The 26,554-nt window shown below is 40.7% G+C and overlaps 1 protein-coding gene across 1 annotated transcript in view; it reads left to right on the forward strand.

Moving 5' to 3' along the window:
- The first annotated feature begins 1,986 nt into the window (after window positions 1-1,986).
- The window catches only part of podn (podocan), a 40,952-nt gene continuing 16,384 nt past the window's right edge, over window positions 1,987-26,554 (forward strand). The window contains exons 1-10 of the mRNA XM_047375745.1: window positions 1,987-2,142; window positions 5,210-5,491; window positions 5,636-5,729; window positions 8,703-8,767; window positions 16,318-16,427; window positions 16,518-16,674; window positions 21,187-21,302; window positions 24,124-24,337; window positions 24,422-24,865; window positions 26,076-26,224. Coding sequence (XP_047231701.1) covers window positions 5,228-5,491; window positions 5,636-5,729; window positions 8,703-8,767; window positions 16,318-16,427; window positions 16,518-16,674; window positions 21,187-21,302; window positions 24,124-24,337; window positions 24,422-24,865; window positions 26,076-26,224 — 1,613 coding nt within the window. The 5' untranslated portion in view covers window positions 1,987-2,142; window positions 5,210-5,227. The remainder of the gene's footprint in view (window positions 2,143-5,209; window positions 5,492-5,635; window positions 5,730-8,702; window positions 8,768-16,317; window positions 16,428-16,517; window positions 16,675-21,186; window positions 21,303-24,123; window positions 24,338-24,421; window positions 24,866-26,075; window positions 26,225-26,554) is intronic.

Raw genomic sequence — 26,554 nt, forward strand, 5'->3', positions numbered from 1 at the left:
GCAGCATGCTCCTTTTAAACCTCCCAGCTGAGATGGAAAACACCTGTCCTTAACCCAACAGAGCACAAGCGGCAACTAGGGGTGAAGCACACTTAATAGCAGGCACAAAATAAAGTCGGTAACTCCCAGAACCTGACAATCTCAACATGGAAAGAGTATGGCACAATTGCAAACTTCCCAGCCATCTGGAAAGAGGCTGAGAAACAACTTTTTTTCCCAGAGCTGTAGCCTCCATTCCCCTGTGAGACGAAGGCTGCATAGAAGCTTGTGGGAGCTGAGCTCCCGGTCTTGGATTCTGTGAATGCTCAGTGCAAACAAACACATTCACACTCACACTCAAGAAGTTACGTTCAAAACCTGGACCTGAGCTCCCATCCACCTCCATCCCATCCTTTAAAAATGTTTTTTGCCATTACTTTAGTCATGTGGAACCAAAATTGTGTTGTAGCAATACAATGATGAATAAACATCCTTATGTCCTTATGTACTAAACTGAGAGACCAGGCAAGGAGAGCATCATTCAGAGAAGCAGCCAGGAGGCTCATGAAAACTCTGGAGGAGCTGCAGAGAATCACAGCTCAGCTGACCACATTAGTTGTGCACTTCACAGAATAAGAAAGTCATTGTTAAAGGAAAAGGTAGCCATAAGATGTATTGCTTACAGTATGCCACAAGGGGACACAGCACACATGCTGAATAAGGTATTCTGGTGAGACAAAGATTTAACATTTTAGGCCTAAATACAAAGCACTCAGACAGAGAACCAATAGTGACCCTGAGCACACTGTCCCCTTAGTGAAACGAGGGGGTGGAAGCATCATGCTGTGGGGATGCTTTTCTTTAGCAGGAGCAGTGAACATTGTCAGAGTTAATGGGAAGCTGGATAGAGCTCAATACAGGACAATCCTAGAAGAACATCTGTAAAAGGATTTGAGACTGGAGAGTGGATTTACCTTCCAGTAGGACAACAACTGTAAACATAGAGCCAGAGTTACAAATGGAATGGATTGGATGAAAGTTTATTAATTTGTTTAAATGGCTCAGTCAAAGTCCAGACCTCAATCGATATTACAGTCTTTGGCAAGACTTGAAAATAGATGTTCACAACGCTCCTATTCAATCTTATGTAGCTTGAGCTATTTTAAAAGACAAATTAACATTTCAGTCTCTAGATGTGCAAACGTAGTAGAGACAGACCTGGAAAATACTTGCAGGTATGACTGCAGTAAAAGTATTCACTCAAGGGAGCTGAGTATGAAAGCATGCTGCATTTTTAGACTTTTGCTAATTATGTATCCTTTTATTTTTACTTAACAATTATGAGCTACATTGTGTTGGTCTTTCACATAAAACAGTTTTGCTGGTAATATGTTTGAAAACGTGAGAGGGTAATGGATACATTTGCAGGTCCACTTTTCTGTGGTGTCCTGCGATCTCCTTCGTTCAAGGCAAGAAAACTCCAGGGAACCTCAAACAGTCATTACGCCATCTACCTGCACCACACCCAAACCAGCCACCTGCAGAACCAGCAGGACTTGCATGGTGCCATCCTCATCAACTGTTTAATCTTCGTGCTTAAATACATTTAACATTGACAGGGAGTGCTCTTCTACTTTATGACTTGTTGTGGATAATGAACCTCCTCACTTTCCTAAAGCCACTTTCTTTAGAAACAGCCACTGAATAAAGAAAGTCAAATTTGTAGAGTATTTTAGCAGTTGTTTTAGGTAAATGGTACCACTATGATTTATAAATATGCAACCTTGGGATGCCTTAGGCAAACGTTTAGGCATCCAGTTTGAAGAGCTCTGTCAAAATAATCCAAATATCAGTATGATTTTAATCTTTTGTTGATTATGTTCTGATTACACACTTTAACTAAAAGGACATGCTGTACCTGGAAAAAGACCATGTTAAAAAAAAAGAGAAAACAAGAAAGAATTTGCGTTTTTGGCTAAGTCTCCTCCAACTCACTTCCTTTTCACTTCTTCCTGCCTTTTTCCCCCTTTAACTTTCCCTCTCTCGCTTCACATCTGGAGGGGTTCTGGTGCAGATCTGTGACTCCTTGCCTGCTATGGGAAAGCCTGAGTTTGGACCAGATATCACACTTAATTTCTTTTCAGCAAATGTTGTTCCGAGGGGGTAAAGTACCATAATATCTCTGCTGCTGCATGCATGGTTGGCTGTTATGTTAGACGAAGCTTACACTGAGCTTTTAGAGTCGAGGTAATTCATTTATCCATGACAGTTCTGACTTCTGGTATGTGTTAGACAATCCAGACAATTAAATGTGAAGATTGAGCCTCTTCACAACCTCTGCTCTACTCAGAATCGGCATGAAAACATCCACAAGAACCCTAAAAACACTTAACATTTCTGTTTCGTACTTTAAGCCTATAACTTACAAGTTAGAGGGGCATTGTATTTTAAATTGTACTTTAAATTCTCTCTGACTTGTGGTGCCTATGATGTTTTTAAGAAGTCGCCTGTGTGCACTAAGTGCCGCTGCTGTAGGTGTGTGCTTGCTGCACTGAGTTAAGGTCAGCACATGTTTTCTACAGTATTTCTATTAGTTCTTGTACTGCAACAAGCAGAAGAGGCTCCTTTGATGGATAGCTTTTAGATGTTTGCCTTGAGAGCTGCTCTGAGTGCACAACAGTTGTATCTCTATCAACATCAGAAGAAGTAATGATACAGCTTTTTTTCTTAGCTTTGCTCAAACACAAGCCACCAGAAAATAAATAACTGAGGAATATGCACCTGAAAAGCCTGCAATCACATACACAGGACGTCCTATGACCTTTACATAAGTTTAACTCTCAGTGAATTGTTGTTATTTTAAGAAGAAAAGAGCAAAAGCCCTAATGTGTCATGCTTGTTTTGTTTGTTTAAACTAGACTTTACAGCTGGGCAGGACTGCAGTTTCACACACAGAACTGGAGCTCTGCTACTGTTTAACTGGTGCTCATAATCAGGAATATGTTTGAGATTTTGATAGATTTGAAATGAAATGTTTTAACTAAATCTGGTTTATGTACAGTTGGTTTCTATAAGTATTTGTCTCCTTACAGATTTCTTCAGATTTTTTCTTTAATGTCACAATTAAATGTTTCAGATAACCAAATTTTATTATCAGACAAAGATACCTGAGTAAATACAAAAACTGTTTTCAAATGATTATTTTGCACCAGATAGGCACCAACTCCCCCGCGACCCACTATGGAATAAGCGGTAGAAAATGACTGACTGACTGACTGACTATTTTGCTCTGCACTATGTAAAGAGTGATCAGAGTGTGTAATAAATCATGAATCTGTGAATAACCACATTTCTTTTGGAAACTAAGTTCAGTTTAACTAGCCCCGCCCAGGACTGATCACTGCCAATCCTGTAGAATCAAGAAATCCCTTAAATAGAACCTGCCTGGCAACATGAAGTAGGCTTAAAGTCTGTACAACCTCTGCAAGAACAGAGACATTTGTTCTAGTTCTCAGAGCAACAAGTAGAAAATAACATTCTGTTCTTGCAGCCCTGATTTGGGAGTTCTTACAGCTTGTTCTTGGCACATCATCTTGGTGGAACTTTCTTCTGTGTTCCACTATTGTATCATTGGTCAGAAACTTGACGTTGGTGTGGTTGCTATTGATACATGCTTTGGAAAGGACCTTTAAAGACCCTAAGAGTTCTGCGCTTGTTCATTGTGAAATATGAAAACTCCTGGACAAAAACAATTTTGTTCTTGTTTTTGGCACCTCAGGTACAGCTGCATTTTCTTTGGCCCATAATAATGTCATGTCACACTTGGCTTCCTTAGTTTGTCAGATAGTTATGCAATGTGAACAGAAGCTTTTCATTTCTTCAGTCAGTAAATACCAACCCCAAGATGGACAAAGTGGATTTCTTGCTGGAGCATCAGTTCAAAACTCCCAGCTAGGTGCAGAATTTGTGAATACAATTTTCATTAACTGATTCATGAGCGAGTTACCAGGGCAAAAACCCCTGCTGATGAAAAACACAACACAAAGGCCTATCTCAAATTAACTGAAAAGCCTTGATGATCTCTGATAATTTAGAAAAAAAATATTTTGTGCAGTGATGAGACAAAAATTTAACTTTTTGGAATGTGTGCATCCTTATTCAACACAATCAGAAAATCCTGAAGATGAATGTCCAGTTTGTGACCTTTAGCCCAATCACACTCGAGGATAACCTACTGCCACGCACAGATTGTCATGATTTGCCTGTGTTAGGTATTTGAGTTTGAGTTTCTTAATGGATCTGTTTCCTCCCTGTTGTTTTGCTATCTAGTTGCTGTTATTTCAGTTCATCTTATTGTTTACTTATTTTCTATATTGCTGAACATTTAGAGTTCTGTTAGATTCCTTCCAGTGTTTTTGTGTTCCTGCTCATCTGTGTTGATTGGCCTCCCTCTTTCAGTTGCTCTGCATTCTCCCTACCACCAGCTGCTCCACATTTCATTTGATAACTCTTGTAGTTTATTGGTCATTTCTCCACCCTATCTCTGTACTTCAACTCTGGTTTTTACCTGCTGGAATAGATTCAGTGTCCTGTTCTCCGTGTAAGTTTACCAGTTTCTGTTGTTAAAAACTATTCTATTCACCATCTTGTCTGTATGTTGGTCCTGCACACGACTCCATGACACATACTGTGTTGCTGCGGAAAATCAATCCAAAGCATACCTATAAGTATAGCTCTGAATGGCTCAAAGAAAAAAACTCCACAAAATAAAGGTTCTGAAGTAGACTAGTCAAAGTTCAGATGTATATGATTGATACCCTATAGCATGATCTTAGACGTCTGCTCACGCTTGACAACCTTCCGATCTTACTGAATGAAAACAATTCTGCAAACAAGAGTGGACCAAATTTCCTCCACAGAGATAAAAAAGACTTATTGTGATTTAATGCAAACGCTTGAGGGCAGATGCATTTGCCAAGGAGGACATTTATGTTTTTACATATGGTCAGGTTGGTTTGGATAGCGTTTTACTCCTGATGAATGAAATTATCATATTGGGAACTCCTTCTGTAGTAACTCATCTTATCTTTGTCTGATATTTCAATTTATCTGATGATCTAAAACAGTGTAACAAATCACAGAAACAGAGGAGATCTGTAGATAAATGGATTAAATGCTTTTCACTGTACTGTGGAGATAACGATTGCTGTGTATTTTATTTGTGCAACAGGACAGCTCAACAGTAGACATGGACTTTCCAAAGCATTCCATTCTGCAGGCCTTCTGTGTGATGCTCTTGGCATGGATGTTGGTGCGTTGCCAGAACCCTGTCAAACCTGAGGAAGAAGAGGAGGAAGAAGCAATGAAGGAAGCTGACAATGCAACACTGACAACAACTGAATGTCCATCGGAATGCAGCTGTACAGCAGATGGAACAGTAGACTGTGCGGGAGTTGACCTTACAGAGTTCCCTGAAGAGCTGCCTGATAAAGTCCGGCGTCTTTCTCTACAGGTCACACCCACACCGGCAAACACAGAATCACCACTTTCAGAAACACAACTATCCATTAACAATGAGAGGTTTTTGCTCAGAATATAAAGTGTTAAATTTTTGTCTGCCATTGTAAAAACTGCATGTTTTCTTCTCTGACGGCAGAACAACAAAATCAAGAAAATAACAGTGGAGCATATTTCCCATCTGCATCAGCTCGAGACTCTCAACCTTCAGAACAACTGGCTCACCACAGAGGGTAAACAGCAATCCAGTCACAATACTATGCTGGAACACAGTGTTCACAGGGGAAGCAAAGAGCAAAGTTTTTAGTCAGAAGCCTTTCTGTAGCCAGGCTGATTGAAGTAAACAGCTTCAATATGCATCTGTCAATGCCAGGGGAATTGCTATTATTTTATTCAAGGTCACCTGTTGTCTGGTTCAGCTGTTTGTCACAATATGTGTTTCATTCCAGCAAAAAGTTACATATAAGAAATAGATGGCAATGGATGAGGTCTAAAGAATCGTTTCTCTATTTTTTGACAGAAAGGTTTTTGAACTGTTGTTTGAAGGACATGGAATTGGTAAGACCTCAATAATGCTTGAGGTTAGAAGGAATTGTTTTCAAACCCAATTCGTCTTAAAAATACTGTTAAAATTGCTGTGTGAAAAACAACGTGGGTTATTTTGCACACTGAGCCCTGGGTCAAATATGGACAGAACCAATCTGGGGTGGATTTAACACAAGAAGGTCAGGTTATGGGTATGACCCAGCATACTGGGTCAGATTTTTTTACTCCAGAAATTGTCAAAAAGACTAATGTCTAACCTTAATTTTACCAGTGGTAGAACATAGCTGCACTGTGGAGCAGTTAGTAGCACTGTTGCCTTGCAGCAAGAATGTCCTGGGTTCGACTCCCGGCTGGGGGTCTTTCTGCGTGGAGTTTGCATATTCTCCCTGTGCATGCGTGGGTTCTCACCGGGTACTCCGACTTCCTCCCACAGTCCAAAAACATGACTGTTAGGTTAACTAGTTTCTCTAAATTGCCTTTACGTATGAATGAGTGTGTGCGTGGTTTGTCCTGTATGTCTCTGTTTTGCTGCGATGGATTGGTGGCCTGTCCAGGGTGTACCCTGCCTCTCGGCCATGGACTGCTGGAGATAGGCACCAGCTCCCCCATGACGCACTATAGAATAAGCAGTATAGAAGATGAATAAATGGTAGAACATAATTCAATTCAAAAATACTTTATTAATCCCGAAGGTAAATTAAATGTTGTTGTAGCTCATTAAGTAATCATTAAGATGGATTACTAAACAAGTTATTATTGGTGTCAAAATGAGGCATCAATTCATTCATACCTGCTTAATCTCTGCAGGCAGGGGGACTAGAGGCAAGCTGCCAGTTGGCTACAGGGCAACACAGGACATACAATCATGCTTACACCTAAGGAAAATGTATAGACTTTGACTACCCTAACATGCATATTTGTGGACTGTGGGTGAATGCTGGAGTATCTGGAAAGAACCCATGAATACAGTGGAGAAAGACTTATTGACAATTCAATAATAATAATAATAAAGTATTTTTGAATTTGGATAGCCATTTTCTCAGTATAGAACACTGCATGAAATATTGCCTGTCTTTGTTGACAGGTTGAAGTGTTAGTGTTGAAGCTGAAGTGCTAACTACTTAGCATGTGAAGGATTTATGTTATCTTCAGTGAACAGGCAGGTGCTATAAAGTAAACTAAAGTCATTAGTACTACCCACTGACATTATCATTAAAACATGCAGTTAAATATTAGCACTATGTAACTTATTTTTTATTTGACCTTCCATTAGAGGTTTGGTGAGGTATAATCAGGAAAGAGGAGAACACCTTTTTTATCTTCATCACACTGAACAATAAAATCTGAGAAACCATTCCTGGAGCACAAGTCAAATGCAGACTATTGTATTGTTTAAAATGGTGATTTTTGAAGAACAAAATGTATTATCCTACAAAATTTGAGTTAATTTAGAGCAGACCATCACCTTCATCCATTCATTCTCTTTGGCAGCTTTTTCCCTGTCAGGGTTGTAAGGGATGGATTTCATTCCACAGTTTTGTAAAAATACATTTGCCCTCTCAATATGTTTTATTCTGTTTTTACTTTTTTTGTCACACTTAAATGTTGAAGATCATCAAACTAATTTTAAGACTAGACAAGCTTAACCTGAGTAAATACAAAATGCAAATTTTTTATGATGACCTCATTTATTTGGGGAAAAGGCTACCCGAACCAGCCTGGACCTACGTGACAAGGCAATTGCTCCTTAAAATCTAATAACTGGTGGTCTCATTCTAAGGAGCAAAAACTGCCAATAAACGTAGGCGATAGCTGGCAATGAGTCTGTGAAGGAATATTTGACCCACTCTTCTCTGGAGAATTATTTTGATTCAGCTGCATTGGAGGGCTTTGAAGAATAAATAGTCTGTTTAAGGTCATGCCACAACATCTCAATCACATTTAAGTCTAGACCTTGACTATGCTGCTCAAAACTTTCCTTTTGGCTTCATTTGAACCACTCAAATCCAGACTTGTTGGTGTCCTTTGGATAACAGTCCTGCTGCATAACCCAAAAGGACTTGGACAGATAGACAGACAACCTCTTTCAGAGTTTTCCAGTAAATAGCAGAATTCAGGTTTCCATCAAGTCATCGAGGTCATAAAGAATAAAAGCGACCCAGACCATCCCACTACAACTGACATTTGACTTCTAGCATGATGTTTATTTTCTATGTTGTGTTAGGTTTAGTCGGGATTTAACAGAATACACACTTTCCCAAAGTTTAACTTGGCCATGGAACTCTCCCATGGAGGCTATTTTTGCCCACTCTGTCTTGTTTAGTGATGAACACTGACCTTAATTGAGCTAAGCGAGGCTGGTGGTGCATTAGATGTTGTTCTGGATTATTTTGATTGTTTTGATTCTCTTTGATATTGAAATATGTTCACAGCGCTATATGTGATATTGTGATTTTGCTAGGCAAGATTAAGGTTTGAAAAGCTTTGTTACTAGTAGGTCATTTTCTCATTTTCTCATATCTTATTCATTCATGATGTGGTTCATCCACATGCAAACAGATTGTGTCATGTTTTATTTTTTTTTGGAGATGATACATTTAATTTCTGTTGCAGGTGGAAGGCATATCTCAGTTACCTGAAAATTTTGTATGTTTTTATAGGCCTTGAAGCTGAAGGTTTTGAGATGCTTGAACAGCTGGCGTATTTATACCTGGCAAACAACAAGGTCAGTCAACAACCATCATTTCTAATGTCCAGATATATCACACTGCACAATGACATGTTTGTTTCTTTGTCCTCAAAATGTCTTGCCTATTTGTTGTGATGGGTTCAGTGGTAGTTTATGTCCCATGATTACTTTGCATGACTGATCCATGGTCAAAGCTAAAAATGTTACTGACCTTTCTGGAAATGATTGTGAGAGAGAAATGATGAACAGATTTATCTCACACAGGGGCAAACAGGATGCAGGAAGAATAGATGGTTTTTAAGTGCTCACTAAGCCTCAAAGGCGTCCGTGTTACTTTAATGCATAAACCATGTTATTAAGGAGAAAGCTTTAATGAATATCTAATCTCAAAAATGCTTCTCTGCTTTCTTTATTCTCCACCATTTTACACATTTTAGCATTGCTGAAAGCCTTGTTTTATTAAAAGGACACGTCTTTTCTTTTTTGGCCATGATGGCATTAAGTTAATGTAAATTTTATGTGAAACAACACTGACCACAGGTACATCTAAAAAAAATAGAAAAAGTTCAATATTTTGTGTGACTCATTTCAGAAAGTGAAACTCATTATATAGATTAATTCCACAAAGAGTGAAATAAAATGTAAGTCTTTATTTCTTGCAATTCCGATGATTATTATTTACAGGTAAATACAATCCAAAGTTCAGTGTTATAGAAAATGAGAATACTGTGAAAAAGTTAAATACTGAAAACTCATGGTGTCACACCCTAATCAGCTAATTAACTCCAAACCCCTGCAGAGGTGTCCTGAGTCTCTTATGATCTCTCAGCCTGGGTCAGTAAAATACACAGTCATGGGGAAAACAGCTGACTGGACAAATATCCAGAAGGCAGTCATTTACACCCTCTACAAGGAAGGTAAGCCACAAAAGGGCATTGCTACAGAAGCAGTTCAGTCTGCTGTATCCAAGCATATTCAAAAAAAGTTGAGTAAAAGAAAAAAGTGTGCTAGGAAATTGTCATGTTTTCAGAAAGTTTCCTGACCCAAATGTAGAATCACATTCAGGACTCAGAATGGAAAAGGCAAGATGTTTATTTACAATGAGGTAATGATAAATATTCACAACCATGGGTGGCTTCCTTATCTGTGGTTCAGCGGCATCTGAAGGAAGAGAGAAGCATTTTGATGGAGCAAGGGGCCATAATGAGAATAAATCTTTTAGCGAAAGAGCTGAATTTGAATAGCTTGCTGTTGAAGCAAGAAGTTGTGGGTAAAGGAGATCCTGGTGTTGGGATATGGATCGAGATGTCAGGGTGAGGGTTTGAGTTACAGGAGTAATCCCGATAAGATCAGGGCATGCTGGAGATGACTTGAGGTCCAGGCAGTGAATGAAACAGAGTGTATTGGAGAGCAAGAGGATTGAGCTGAGCAGCAGTAAGTAGGTAAACATAGACATTAATGTTCCACAGAGGAAGCAAAATATTTAAGGAGATGTAGCAGGGTAAAACACACAAGGGGATTGACTCTACCAAGAAGAATGATCATCAGGTGGAGTCAGGTTGTCCAACAGCTCCTTTTATCCCCAGCAGTCAGAGGAGGTGATTGCAGACAGGTGCGCAGTCTGCAGCAGGCGAGCCACACACTCCAGCAGAGTTCCTCTGTTCAGGTTTCCACAGTCAGTCATGACCTGGGTGCCATGTCATCTACTGGTGTTGGTCAACTGGGTTTTCTGAAGTCTATAGTCAATGCAGCGATCTACCAGGAAATTTAAGAACACTTCATGCTACCTTCTGCTGACAAGCTGTATGGAGATACTGATTTAATTTTCCTGCAGGACTTGGCACCTGCCCACACTGCCAAAAATACCAAAAGCTGGTTTAGTGACCATGGTGTTACTGTACTTGTTTGACCAGCAAACTGGCCTGACCAGAACCCTGCAGAGAATCTATGTGGTGTTGTCAGAAAGAAGATGAGAAAGGCCAGATCCAATAAGGCAGGTGACCTGAAGGGGACCCATCGTCTTCGAGGAAGAAATGTGGCCGGAAAGAAATCCTGAATGATTGTGATCGGCGATCACTTAAACGTTTGGTGAAATCAAATCGAAGAAAAACAACCGTTGAACTTCAAGTTATGTTTAGTAGTGAAAGTAAGAGCATTTCCACATGCACAATCCAAAGGGAACTCAAGTGATTGGGACTGAACAGCTGTGTAGCCTTAAGAAAACCACTAATCAGTGAGGCTAACCGGAAAAAAAGGGCTTCAATTTGCTAGGGAGCATAAAGATTAGACTCTGGAGCAATGGAAGATGGTCATATGGTCTGATGAGTCCAGATTTACCCTGTTCCAAAGTGATGGGCGCATCAGGGTAAGAAAAGAGGCCGGGCTCTGCTGAGGGGGTTTTGACTGGGCAGTGTGCAGTGTTGATTGAGATGTGGCTTCGCTTTAGCGGAGGGGCTGGCCGGCCTGCTTGGTGCGGCGAGGTGTACGGTGCGGGAGGGTGGGTGGCCGGCATCCTGGGGCACTTCGGGGGTTTTTGGTTTGGGGTTAGCGGGGTGCCCGGTCCTGGGCGTGCTGTGGTGGCCTTCCTCCAATGCTTCCTTGTGTGGCTCTGGCCCCTGGCTGGGCGGGGGCTATGGTTGGCGGTCAGGCAGGTGGGGTGGTGGAGCATGTCTTGTGCCTGCACTGAGGCGGCTGGTGGGTGGCCCTGTGGGGAAATTCATGTTGGGGTTCATTGGGGGTGGGGGGCTCATGGGGTTGAGATCGGAATTCATTGGGTGGTTGGGACTATTTTGTTCTGTGGCGGCTCTGGTTGACGGGCTAGTTTGGACCATGTAGACCCCTCTTTTGTACATGGCCTCGTCTCCGGATGAGGATGGGGGTCATTGGGGACTGGGGTCGGGGCGGGGGGTCGGGGTCTGGGCCGGTCTGCCTGTCTCCACCCCTAGAAGGGACCACCGCCTGGGTCCAGGGGCCGGCTGTCCCTATGGGGTATTGACACCTGGACCTGGGAGTTTAGAGTATGTATGGGGACTGTGAGTGAGTGTACAACGTCCATTGTTGTGTGTCTTTACGTTGTGTGCGTAGGTGTGAGTGTTTTCATGTGTACGCATGAGGGTGGGAATGTGTGATTGTGACTGTGTGTGCCTGTTTTTTGTGTCAGGTTGGGTCTTGGGCTGCTCCCTCTACTGGATCAGTTAAGGCCCCCCATCAAATGTGGGGCCTGTTTCCTCCCCGCCACACTACACTGGTGGTTGGTGCCTCTGCCCACCAGTGTACTTGTGGTTCTCGGTGTCTGGGGCTGGGTTCTTTGATGTGTGCTGGCTCACTCCCAGTGGCTGCTTGCCGGGGGCTGGACCCTGGGCTCTGTCGGGCCTCTGCTTGGGGAGTCATATGTCCTGGGGTCTCTGGGCCCATGGCTGGATCTGCTCGGGCGTAGATGGCTGCTGACTGGGCCTGTGGGCTCGTCGCTGCAGCTCCCTGGGGCTTCTGCAGTGCGGCTGCTGGACTCTCCCCTGTTCTTCTCTGGGGTGTTGCGGTAGTCCCGGCGGTGGTTCTCTTAGGGTTCTTGTGCTCTCGGGAGCCTCTTGATGTCTGTGGCTTGGATCTCCTCTGTATCTGTCCCGGGTCCAGGGGGGCAGGTCTGTGGCTCCTCACACTCACTATTGCATATTTTTATGGAGAAACCTTGTATACACAAGCACGTTCACACTCAGACCCACAGGTGTTTAGATTTAGGTGTTAACAAATACATAAATCTATATTTGTGTATCACGGTTTGAGCTGCATTTACCACTAAATACATCTTGCATTGGTAAGTACCAATTGGGTAAAAAAAGCTGGTAAAATGAATGTTTCTGCAGGTGTAGAAGCAAGCAGGGTGTTATCATATATTGTCCTCATCCTTCTTTCTTTCCTCCATTCTTTTCTCCTTCTCTCCCCCCTTTTTCTTTTTGCCCCACCTCTTTCTCTTTTGTGCTTCTTATTTTTTTCCTTTTCATTTCGTGTCCATAACAATTGAACCCGAAAGCAGTTTCTAATAAAATTTCTTTCATAAAAGAGTACCAAGTTTTTTCTTGGCACACAGACAACAGTTCTCAGTGCTACTCTGCTGGACAGGACATGGTTAAAAAAAAAGGAAATCTAGCTCTACAAGCTAAAATACACTCAGTCATACAAAAACACACAGGAGTGGTTTAAATTAAATATCATTTATACAGAAAAGTAATAACATTTTGACAAAACTGGGATTTCTTTTGCCTGGAAAGCGTGTTAAAAATGAACAACCTATTGCACATATTGCACGCTTTCTGCCATCTGTCATAGGTTGTGAGCACAATATCAAAAGCTCTCACTAGTTAAGAAAATCTGGTATTTAGGTGAATATTTTACCTAAGGCAGGTGATAAACTCTTTTGTAGAAATCAGTGATTGATGCAGAAATTATCTTTTTACTCCTTACTGATGTGTTTTTGAGGGAAGCCGCTGATTTTTAAACAGTTAGAGGCAGAATTTATATAAGTAATTATCTCAAAACAAGAAACTGTTCAACCAAAAGCTCTCAAAGTGTAATACAGGATCCTTGTCTGGGGAATTAATTACTTAGAAGCACAGCATTTTGATTGTTGATGTAATTTAAACAGATTCCTCAGAGCTCAGAGGTCTCAGGGTATCCTGATGTATGATTTACATAAAAACATAGAAGACGAAATGTCTAAAGAGACTTTTGGTTTCAGATGTGACATATTAGGCAAGATGAAGAATGCATGATTCGTTGGACCTTTAATAACATGGCAAAACTGAAACTAGGAGATTATGATGCATGCTGGAGATGTCAAAGGACCTATGACAGGATGATTATATTGTATTATATGAACCACTTGTTTTTAGAAACTGTATATTTAACCCACATGTTTGGCAAATTCTGATTGAGGACAGCTTCTTGGACTCAGGCTAAGAGTGGGTGAATTTTTTTATCAGTGTACAGGTTAACCTTATATTTTATTATAACTACATTTGGAGCACCACCTTCTTTATATTTGTTTGTCTTCTCCTTGCTCAAATGTCTGTTGTACTTCTTTTTGTAGATTCCCAAAGCCTCTCTGAATTGAAGTTGAGATAAGCACTTCCCTTTCCTCTGTTATAACCTCCTGTACTTTTCAATGGAAGGTTTGACAATTAAATATTTACAGTCCTTTGACTCTAATGGCATAGCAAGAGAAGGGTAGACTCTATACTAACCATTTAATTGCAGAAGAATTTCTAATTGAATGTTTAAGGATTAATCAGGTCTGGCTGAGAAAAATGTATGTAGATGTATGTATAATATGACGACGAAGGGATGATGATTCAGTTCATTCACAGTCAGTAAAATGACAAACAAACAAAATGCCTTGTGCTTAGTTTAAAAAGCAGGACTTGCATTCATGAAGAATCCTAACACTAAAAGTAGCTCCTACATCATTCTGAGAACAATTTTGGAATTTTCCAAATTCTACAATTTTTCTTAGAATTTTCCCCCGTTAAGATAAAAGTTATTCACAAAGCAACTTATGCCTTGAGAGAGCTCCTACAGTGAGCAAATGTTAAGAGTAGTGAGGAGGACATTTAATGAGCCTATGAGTGAATTAGGCAGAGAAGATGGTGGAAGACAGAGAGAAAGGAGAGATATTCTCCATACAATGAACAACAGTGAATTAATGAAATACTACCAGCTCGATGATGCAGGGATCCACCCCCTAAACAGTCGAGTAAATAAGCACATAAACTTCTATAACAATCATACAATTATTAACATAGAAATATGATCAACTTTATCATCTCCCTTGGGGAAATTAAATAGTTTCCGCACCAGGACAGGTTAAAGGTAAACTTCTAGTAAGGTAATTTTAAAAAGGAAAATAAATAATCGAAAAAATAATGTATAACAGAAAGGGAACAAAATTACAAAACAACATGGTACAAAAAATTTAATATTATTTTAAGACTGTATTATGCTTTCAAAAATAAACTTTTTGAAAAAATGTGAAATAGTCGAAATAAATATATAAATAGACACTCTAGATAAAATAAAGTACAAGATATACATAATCTAAACACTAGACGGAACACACATAGAAGGAAAATATAAATGTGAGTAAGAAGTATTTGTTGTATTGTACATGATGACATTATCAGTATCCATAGCCTAAATGGTCATCTACAACCACCTGTCTGTGAAGAGCCTTTCTGGTGTGCTGCAATCTCCTTTCTAGCTTCTGATTGCAGCAGGTACCAGCACTTCTCACTTTCCAGGCTGGTTCCAGGTCTCCCTCTTTGTTCCCTCTTTGTGATCCTGGAACCAAATCTACCATTCAACACTCCTATATTCTCCACCAGCTGTGCCAACAGCAGGCTCTGCTCCTCTGTCAAGTTTGGTTTTCTTAACCTTTTTTCTCCATTTTGCTGTGAACATTTTGCCAAATCAAATGTCTTTATACAAGAAGTCACAGTAAAATGCTGACCGGTAACATCTAACAATTGCATGGTTAAATGAAGAAATGGTCCAATAATGTCACTATAACACTGTTGGATTGACAATAGAATAAAACATACAAAAATGAGGAAGAGGAACAAGAGAATCAGAAGAGCATCTGACATGAAAATCAAAAGCAACGGTAACAGGATGACAGACAACCGACGTGGAAGATAATGGGTAACCATTAAGAAATAAAACTGACAGGCTTTTAGATGGTGGGGAAGTCATTAGTAGGATGACAGCCAAGTGCGACTAATCAGTAGCTAGCAGTGCAGCTGGGTGAGGACCTGAACAGAAGAGCAAATGTCTAAATAACACAAAGGAACCTAACAAGAGACAAAAGGATCTAAGCCAAAGCTAAAATCTACCACTAACATCAGAATCTGAGAAATAAGAGTCACAAAACAACAAAGAAAACCTTTTTGGAAGGCTGTAAGTAAGAGAAACCAAAAAGTAATCTCAACCCCAAAGTACAACCAAGGTGACTTACAAAACACAAAAGCCCAAGCACCATTGAGACTTAATGGTAGTAAGCTTGTTAGAGAAACACCTCTTTGAGTCTAGCAAAAAAGTTTTGATGGAGCTTTAGAAATGTCAGCTGAGTCCAACGAAGGGAGGTATATGATTCTCTTTGGTGACTCATTTTTCCCCAACACTACTGGAGGTTTCTTGTTGCCCTTGCATGTGTAACTAATAGTGATTTATAGGTGAGAGGTTGGTGTTCTTGGCTCTGGCTTGTGTTTATGCCCTTGTGGGGGTGGCCTTAGGAATGTGGTCAGTACCTCTTGTAAGGCCAGTTTTACTCTCCTCATTTTAAAGGTAACTGCTAATAATAAAATAAACGATTGTTTATTTTATTTAATAAGTTAATATAGAAACTATTAATAAGTTTAACTGTAGGAGATGTTACAGTCAAAATAAAAGAACATTCTATTAATTTTACAAAACTTTCCAAACCCATCTGAGTCAGAGCATCATTATAAGCATATTCATAAAAACAATGTCCCTGAACTACATTACATCAGTGGAATATGTTGTAATATTTTCTCATTCATTCTCTGATGTGCTTGCAGCTCACCTCTGCACCAAGAGTCCTGCCTCCATCTTTGGTTAGTGCTGATTTTGCTGCTAATCAACTCTCAAGGATCTACCCATACACATTTGGTCATAAACCAAAACTAAGGTACCAACATGTATGTTTGTGTGATTTGTACCCTTTTGTATTTGAAATATGTTTAGTAAAACATATTCTATGTTTGTCATGGCTCAATAGGTCTGTGTATCTCCATAACAACAAGCTGACAGATGAAGGACTTCCTGAACATATGCTCAATGCTTCTGACACCTTGGAGATCCTCACCATATCCAGCAACTTTCTGAGGGCTGTTCCCACCAATCTGCCATCCAGTCTTCTCCGTCTTCATCTGAAGGTCTCACAAATACAACTACAAAAACTATATTTGAATATAAGAAGTAAGATTTTTATGAAGATAAAATAACACACTGGAGCACATTTCTGCATAATAGAATGTTTTGGTCCCCTTTAATTCAATTAAATTAAATTCAAAGATACTTTATTGATCCCCGAGGGGAAATTAGAATTCCAGCACAACCCATCCAAACATACATCATGACACAAGACAAGGGGGGGACGGGTCACCGAGGCTTTGCTGCCCACTCACAGGCGCTGCCCTTGCTAGATGAGAAAAGAGGCCACATTAGGTAAGTAGAGGGATAAAAATCATATTTCACACGTTATCCTTAGCAGGATAAAGTTTGAGATTGCAAACAATCTCAGCACAAAGAAGCAACAAGTTTACAAAACAACATCATGCCGGGAACGGTGAAAGTGATGTGAGGGGTGCATATGTTTATCTTGAGCATGTGTGTGTGTGCTAGTAAGTGTGTGCAAGTGAGTCCATGAAGCACTGTCCCAGAGGCCATTGTCCTTGATGGTACGTTGGAATGTTCATCAACCAGCCACAAAGTTCTGAGCCACAGATAAGAAAGATCCACAGATGTCCTCAGGGAAGGGAGGTGGCAGAGGGAGCAGAGCGTCATGTTTACATAACTTCCAGGAGAAGTTGAATATAGCCAGCCATCAAGGCCGTGCAGGGGAGCCAGATTCAGAAAAACAATAATTATTTGGGTTAGGCTGACTCTTAATTTTCCGTCAGCCTTGAGAGTCTCGCTGGTGCTTCTCAAAGGTGAATCCAAATAGCCAGATTCCTGGTCTTTCGCCCGATCCGAGCAAACAACTTTCTCCAAGATTTATCCCATTTCACCCCTGAGTCCAGGAACCGCAACCTGCCTACAATCCTGTGTAAGGATCACATCCAGTCTGCAATTCAGCTCACGTAACATCTCAGTCTGAGTGCTGATCACTCTGAAGATCTCATCACACATGCCAGGCAGCCTCACAATTGCCAGAACAGCTGCTGACATTCTCCGAATTTCTCAATATGCCAGGTAACCGCTGACTCCAAAAAGCAGAAATCCTGATATCAAACATCCAATTATATACACATCGTCCACATCCTCGACTGACATTATCGACAGACACACAATCCTCCACTTCTGCCAGGAGTCCATTGTGTATCCAGAGAAAAACGTCCCGTTCGGGCAAGTGGGCTCTCCCGACCCCTGTCTTCTCGTTGAGAAAATTTTATCAATTGCATTGAGAGACTAGCTGACCAAATCCATATTTGGAAGAATTTGGAAAATATGCAAAAAGAGGCTCCAAAAAAAAGACAAGACACAGAGCTGAAGCAGGGCAGATATGGGAGGGCTGCCGGAGACAGAGAAAAACGTCCTCCTCCACTGAGAGCAGAAAGAAAAAAAAAACAAAAAAACAACCAGAGTTCGTTTCCCTCCTTGGTCTGGACCTTTTGTGCAGGTGTGAATACGCTCAAACGAACCCTGGTCCGGACCAAACAACCGGACCGAGACCCACTTTTTGAGGTGGTCTTGGTCCGCTTCCAAACGTACTCTGGAGCGGTTCGCTTATGGTCTGAATACAAACCGGCCCCGATCCGAACCAACTACAAAAAGCGTATGTCTATTTGGACATAAAAAGCCACCGTAGCCGGTAGCAAAGGTGTGTGTTGTAAGGTAATCATACCTGATAAGCTGTGTGCTTCTTACCATCGCTACCGGCTTGTTGTGGGACAAGGCACGTAGAGAACGTCGGCGTTCAGCACGCATTCTCCGACGGGGTTCCAAGGTTATTAATGGAATGTCTCAAAGTCTGTGTTGAATGAGCTGCTCTTGACTCTCACAATAATATCGCAGCTGTAATAATGGCATAAATATGCAGAACAGAGGTGCTGCACGCAGCACGTCTACATCTGCACGAACACAGCTACACCAAGGGGGGAAACGAACTCTTGTCCGTTTAAAGCACACCATGGATGGTGTCTGGTCAGGTCTTCTGGGGTGTATTAAGATTGCAGTGTGTTGAATGTGGTGGTCGTAGTTTATTATAGTGGTGGCAACGATTTTGTGTCCTAGTTGGCAAAGGGTAATGGCAGCAGTGACAGAGTATCCAAAATCATTATTATGCAGATGACACAATTAGATTCAGTTTCAAATTTATTGTCATTACAATGAATTTGGTAGCATGGGCAGTTAGCAAGTACAACAAAACAATCTTAGGCAGTCCTTGATCTCAATGCAGAAAGAAACTTTTAGAGGAATTAAGGGAAAAAAGCATAAAAACATAGCAATCTAGTAATTGAGTTAAAAAAGATATATAAGAAAACAAAAACAGACAAACGTCAAACACTGACACTGATGATATGATGTCACCAGAACAATAAAAACATCTCTTAAAATTGCATTGTAATTGTTCATAGCTCCAAGTGGGAATTTTCGCTCAGCACCACAACAGCTTTAAGTATGTGCTGTTCTTCAGTCTGTTTGTCTTTGCTTTAAGAGTCCTGTACCACCTACCTGAAGGTAGCAGCTGGATGAGATGAAACCTTCAGGGTGCTGCAGGCTTTGATGTAGCAGTGGGGACTGGTACAGTTCCTGAAGGGGAGGATCCACTGTGCAGTGTTAATGATTTTCTGCAGTGCTGTCTTTTCATGGGAATTGCAGCTGTCAAACCAGACTGGGATGCAGTAGGTCAGAACACCTTCCACGCAACATCTGTAGAAGGACAACAGCAGGTTCTGTGCTAGGTTGTTTTGTTTCAGGACTCCCGGGAAGTGGGTCCGTTACTGTGGCTTCTTTCTAGGTAAGGGCTTCATTCAGGTGCAGACCGAGAGATTTAAAGTCTGAGACACTGTCTCCATTGATGCATAGTCTGACAGTCAGGTCTATTTTGTCTGAGGTCCACCATTAAAAACAAAACCAAAGAGCAAAGTGTACTGGAGTCAAATTCCTTGTTTGTATGTACGAACTTGGCAATAAAGCTGATTCTGATTATTTCCTTTGTTTTTATGGTGTTGAGGACCAGGTTGTATCTATTGCACCGTGACGATAGCTTTTCCACGTTGTCCTGGTGTGCAGACTCATCTTCCCTGTGATGAGCCATATCACCATGTTGTCTGTGACCTTCACAAAGGAGTTGTCTGGGTGGGAAGGGGTGCAGTCTAGAGTCTACAGTAAGGGACTGAGTACACATCCCTGTGGGGAGCCCGTGTTTAGGCTGAGTGAAGGAAAGAATTGAGGCCCCACTTCGTCTCTCTGTGGTAGATCGCTCAGAAAATCTTTAATGCAGAGGTAGGAGGAGTGTGGGAGGCTGTGATCACCTTTACCAGGATGTTTGGGATGATAGTACTGATAATAAGTTAGAATAATTCAGCTAAAACTACAAAGCAAACTATTGTGAGAAACCTATGAAAGGATACCCAAAATGTTTGACCTAAGTCATACAGTTTAAAATGCAATTCTACCAAATACTAAAAAAAGTTATGTAAAGTTTCACCAACATAAATAATTTTGGTAATCCTAAACAATGCTTACCTGGATTTAGTGTCAGACAGTAGGAAAAATGTTTGTTTACTTGTAGAAAATTTTATCAATTGCATTGAGAGACCAGCTGACCTGGATTTAGCGTCAGACAGTAGGAAACATTTTTGTTTACTTGTAGATATCTGATTTTTAGATATAGTATATGAATGAACTAGGCTACATGTTCTCCTGAAACAGACAGAGAAGGCAATGCCATACTAAGACAGTGAACAAAATATAGAACAAGAGACACAAAAATCCCAGGGTTAAAAAAATCCCAAGTCAAAGTTAAAATTGCTGGATCTCCTCCTTCTGTTGTTGTTATTGTTCTTCTTCTGCTAATTTTGCCGTGGTTTTTTGGGAGAACACACGTTATTATTACTGTTTTATTTGTTGTAAGATCTAGTGCTTTCTTACCCGAGACTCTCTTTAGATAGAGATTTTGAACTGACTGAGACATTTTACCTGGATAAATAAGGATAGAATAAAGAGGTGAAGTCTGCACGCACAAATGGATCTTTGTTGTCAAACATCTGAAACAGGACTAGCCATGCTAGCCTAATGCTTAGGCTACCTTATTTTGGTGGTAGTGTAGAGCATGGTCTTGTATTTTCCTGCATTGTTTGGTGGAATCATCAAATGAGGCTGTGTTGACATATTATTGTTTGTCTGTACAAACTTGCCAATAAAGCTGATTGTGATTTTGATTCTGTGTCCAGAAGAGGCACAGGAAAGTTTCCCCTGGGATGTGAATAATTGCCCGAAGAAAAACCTACTTGATGAGTACATGAGCGTTGCAGGGTCATGGAAAATATCACAATGATGGAGGCTTCCTTAATTTGCCTCGATCCAGACATGTTCTAATCATGAAGGTTGTGGAGAGCTTTGCTGGGCCTTGATCCAATGTTACTACATGGACATTTAATTAATAAAATTGTTTATTTATTTAAATAATAAATAAATAAACATTCTTCATTATGTTACAGAGTAACAGGCTGGAGAAAATCCCAACAGCAGCATTTGAGAATTTGCGAAATCTTAGAGAACTTTATCTTCAGAACAACCTCCTCACCAATAACGGCATGGACAACAGGACTTTCAGGTGAGCTGAACAACAACAAGCAATTCAAATATTCCAGTTTCTTTATTCAACGTGTTCATATTATGTTTTTATAACTAATGGAAAGAACACAAAATGTGTTTTCTCACATCGCAGAAGCAGATCATTGCCCAAAACTCAATGGGTTACACAACTAACAAGTCTATAGAATTAGGCTTCACAATGATGCAAACAGGATTCTGTACCCTGGGCAGTTTGGTAATAGTGACAAACAGTTCTCAGATATTCCGAAATGAACAGTACTGGGGGCCAACAGACTTTAACTTATTAAAAATGAACCAATTTTCTTGTAAAACCATGACCACCAGCTGCAGATATTGAACATTTTGGTCACCTTCCATCTTTGCACTATGTAACCAGAATTGAATAAACTATAATTTAACAAAGGTGGAAATACCTGGCAATATTTGCTAGATGTTCTCTTTTTTCACTGACAGAATAGAAAATAAAGTCTATCATAAGTCTCCATGGCAACCAGGTGCTGTACTGTATCTCACTACTTTTATTAGTTCATTAGGTTTCAGCTCACATATATGCCATAGCATGAAGGTCTAATTTTCAGCAGAATTACCACTGTGTTTTCTGAATGGAAAGATGTTAGTTGACTGCCAGTACATCCAGCTGTCAGAAAACACTGCAGTTTCTTCCTTGTGGATGTAAATGCTGCATGGGTAACTGAAGGGAATCTTTTATCCAAGGGATGAGCACCTGGGACAAGGCTGTGCTTCAGCTGATTTCAGCAAGTCGCCTCTATGCCCGGACTGAGTAAAGGCTCTGCTTCAGAGCCTTGTTCTCCTAGCATACCTGATGCCCTGTGTCCTACTCGGCCAGCAGTCAGCTAGTCAGCCTCTCCTCCAAATCAAGCCATACCATCCTCCATTACTCATTAAAGACCAGCCTTATCCTGATCGAACCCCAGCACCTCCCCAGCTGTCAAAACAGCTACATCCAAAAAATATATTTATATGGCCCAGTCAACCAATGTGGTTAGTTAGAGACAAAACGTTTTTTTTTAAATATATTTTTAACTGCTAATTTTCTGCAAAGGTTTTTCCTATACAGGTCCTTCTCAAAATATTAGCATATTGTGATAAAGTTAATTATTTTCCATAATGTCATGATGAAAATTTAACATTCATATATTTTAGATTCATTGCACACTAACTGAAATATTTCAGGTCTTTTATTGTCTGAATACAGATGATTTTGGCATACAGCTCATGAAAACCCAAAATTCCTATCTCACAAAATTAGCAAATTTCATCCGACCAATAAAAGAAAAGTGTTTTCAATACAAAAAACGTCAACCTTCAAATAATCATGTACAGTTATGCACTCAATACTTGGTCGGGAATCCTTTGGCAGAAATGACTGCTTCAATGTGGCGTGGCATGGAGGCAATCAGCCTGTGGCACTGCTGAGGTCTTATGGAGGCCCAGGATGCTTCGATAGCGGCCTTTAGCTCATCCAGAGTGTTGGGTCTTGAGTCTCTCAACGTTCTCTTCACAATATCCCACAGATTCTCTATGGGGTTCAGGTCAGGAGAGTTGGCAGGCCAATTGAGCACAGTGATACCATGGTCAGTAAACCATTTACCAGTGGTTTTGGCACTGTGAGCAGGTGCCAGGTTGTGCTGAAAAATGAAATCTTCATCTCCATAAAGCTTTTCAGCAGATGGAAGCATGAAGTGCTCCAAAATCTCCTGATAGCTAGCTGCATTGACCCTGCCCTTGATAAAACACAGTGGACCAACACCAGCAGCTGACCCCAGACCCCAGACCATCACTGACTGTGGGTACTTGACACTGGACTTCTGGCATTTTGGCATTTCCTTCTCCCCAGTCTTCCTCCAGACTCTGGCACCTTGATTTCCGAATGACATGCAGAATTTGCTTTCATCTGAAAAAAGTACTTTGGACCACTGAGCAACAGTCCAGTGCTGCTTCTCTGTAGCCCAGGTCAGACGCTTCTGCCGCTGTTTCTGGTTCAAAAGTGGCTTGACCTGGGGAATGCGGCACCTGTAGCCCATTTCCTGCACACGCCTGTGCACGGTGGCTCTGGATGTTTCTACTCCAGACTCAGTCCACTGCTTCCGCAGGTCCCCCAAGGTCTGGAATCGGCCCTTCTCCACAATCTTCCTCAGGGTCCGGTCACCTCTTCTCGTTGTGCAGCGTTTTCTGCCACACTTTTTCCTTCCCACAGACTTCCCACTGAGGTGCCTTGATACAGCACTCTGGGAACAGCCTATTCGTTCAGAAATTTCTTTCTGTGTCTTACCCTCTTGCTTGAGGGTGTCAATAGTGGCCTTCTGGACAGCAGTCAGGTCGGCAGTCTTACCCATGATTGGGGATTTGAGTGATGAACCAGGCTGGGAGTTTTAAAGGCCTCAGGAATCTTTTGCAGGTGTTTAGAGTTAACTCGTTGATTCAGATGATTAGGTTCATAGCTCGTTTAGAGACCCTTTTAATGATATGCTAATTTTGTGAGATAGGAATTTTGGGTTTTCATGAGCTGTATGCCAAAATCATCCGTATTAAGACAATAAAAGACCTGAAATATTTCAGTTAGTGTGCAATGAATCTAAAATATATGAATGTTAAATTTTCATCATGACATTATGGAAAATAATGAACTTTATCACAATATGCTAATATTTTGAGAAGGACCTGTATGTCTAAATGCAAACGTTTGCTTTATAATAACTAGATAAGAAATCAACTTCAATCACTTGACAAAGCCCATCAAGTGTAAAATTAGATGGTGTAGAATCAAAGAACTGATTTCATCCTCTTCTGTCTTTCAGCCAGCTGAGTAGCCTTGAGTATCTTGATTTGTCAAATAACAACCTGAGCGTTGTTCCTAAGGGTTTGCCTCGCAACCTAGTGCTGCTGCACCTGGAGAAGAACGCTATCAGCAGCATCCCTGGAGATGCTCTCACCTCTGTGCGGAACCTTGAATACTTACTTCTGCATAATAACAAGCTGCGCTCACGCTCTATTCACCCAATGGCCTTCCAGGTACATTTAAAAAATATGTATATCTTCAAATTCACTGAATAAACACAGTTTTCCTCATGAATGTTAAATATATCTTTTTGCTAGGGCTTAAAGAAGCTGCACACTCTTCATTTATACAATAATTTGCTGGAGCGAGTTCCCAGGGGCTTACCTCGACGAGCTAAGACCCTTATGCTACTCCACAACTTTATTTCTGAAATTGACCGCAATGACCTGTCCTTGCTGTATACCCTGACGGAGCTCAATCTCAGCTACAACAAACTGACCAACCTGAAGATTCACCGTGACGCCTTCAGAAAGTTGCGTATACTGGAAACTCTGGACCTGTCTGGGAATTCCCTTCATGCAGTGCCCATGGGTCTTCCTCATAGTCTGCAGGTTCTAGAAATCAAGAACAATCAGCTCAGTTTGATACCAGATGGTGTCCTAACAGGAATGCAAAAGCTACAAAAGTTGATCTTGAGTGACAACAAACTAAAACTCAACTCAGTCTACCAAGGAGCCTGGATGGAGCTCAGTGCTCTCACAGTGAGTGATCTGCAGAGACTGGTCAGATTATGATTGCTAACAAGTTTTGTAAACCTCCCATATTTCTTCTGTTTTTGCTTTTGTTCACACCAAATGTTTCAGATCAGGGTAACCTGAGTAAATATAAACTGCAGTTTTTAAATAATGATTTCATTTATGAAGAAAGAAAATCTTATCCAATCTGGCCACAAGAAAAAATATGATCACCCCTTGTTATGTCATGAATTTACTTTTATTCAGCACATTTCTGAGTTCAGTTTCGCTGGTGCCTAGGACTGACCACTTTCAGATCTGTAGAATCAAGAATCACATAAACAGAACCTGAATGCCAACAAGAACACAATGATGATGCATCCAGGAGGTAACAAAAGAACTTAGAGCAATAAAGCACTGCAGGCCTCAGTTGCCTCTGTTAAGGTCATAATTCATGATGGCATCTATGAGTTCTAAGGCCAAACTCACTGCTGACCCAGTTCTGAGAAATGTGGAAAATTATGCCTGGTGCCAAAAAAAAAACCAAACACAGCATTTCAGCATCACTCAGTTTTAAATTCTAAAAAATGAACGCATTCATTTGAATGAGCTCTTGCAAAACTTTGGCAGCAGGACAATGATCCAAAGCACAGCAGCAAGTCTATCTTTAAATAGCTGAAAAAGAAAAAAAAGAAAGTCTTTGGAGTAGTCAAAGTCAAACTCCACAAGTGAATTTGTGGAATACACCCTCCAACGTGGCTGAATTAAAGCAATTCTGAAAAGTTGGTTGCATGACAACTTCTTACATTTTAAGACAATTTCTTTTTAACATAGGCCCAAGATGGTTTGGATAGCTTTTCTCTCTTAAGAAATGAAATCAGCCTGTCATTAGTCATTTTCTATACTGCTTCTTCCATAGTGGGTCAAGGGCGAGCTGGTGCTCTCCAGCAGTCTATAGGCGGGAGGTGGGGTACAGGGTCACCATTCCATCGCAGGGCAACACACAAACAACCAAGCATACACTCATTCACACACCTATAGGTAATTTAGAGAGACCAATTAACCTAACAGACATGTCTTTGGACTGTGGGAGGAAGACGGAGTATTAGTTTGATGATCTGAAACTATTAAGTGAAGAAAACACTTTTCCTTCTATCCATCCATCCATCCATCCATCCATCCGAACAGGTCACGTACAATGCTCCCTTTTGATGATGTTTATTTTGGATTATTTTAGACACTAGATCTTTCTGGTAACCAGCTAACACACATACCATCTGACCTCCCTGAGTCACTGGAGTACCTTTACCTGCAAAGCAACCGGATCTACAGCATTACAGCTTCAGCTTTTGAAGGCACGCCAAACATTAAAGGCATCTTTCTTCGGTAAGGGACGCACAAGCATTTTATTCTTCATTATTTCAATCAACTGAATTATATATCTCTGATAGAAACTGTTCATGACATGAAATCCACTACCTGCTGCCTTCATCTGGTTCCCTCAAGATTTTTCAAAAATGTCCTTAGCTGTATTGCACCTGCAATGTTGCAGATAATAAGTACTTCTCTTTACTAGGGTAATTTATCCAAGGGTCCTGAAATTGCAGTGATCAAGACTCTTATAAAATGACCTAATCAGGATGCCTTAATAATAAGTAAGAAAAGGCCTTTACCTCCCCTAACATTCTTGACAAAGACAATGAAAAATGCAGTTTA

The sequence above is a fragment of the Girardinichthys multiradiatus genome, chromosome 9 (genome assembly GCF_021462225.1).
Source record: "Girardinichthys multiradiatus isolate DD_20200921_A chromosome 9, DD_fGirMul_XY1, whole genome shotgun sequence".
NCBI lineage: Eukaryota > Metazoa > Chordata > Actinopteri > Cyprinodontiformes > Goodeidae > Girardinichthys > Girardinichthys multiradiatus.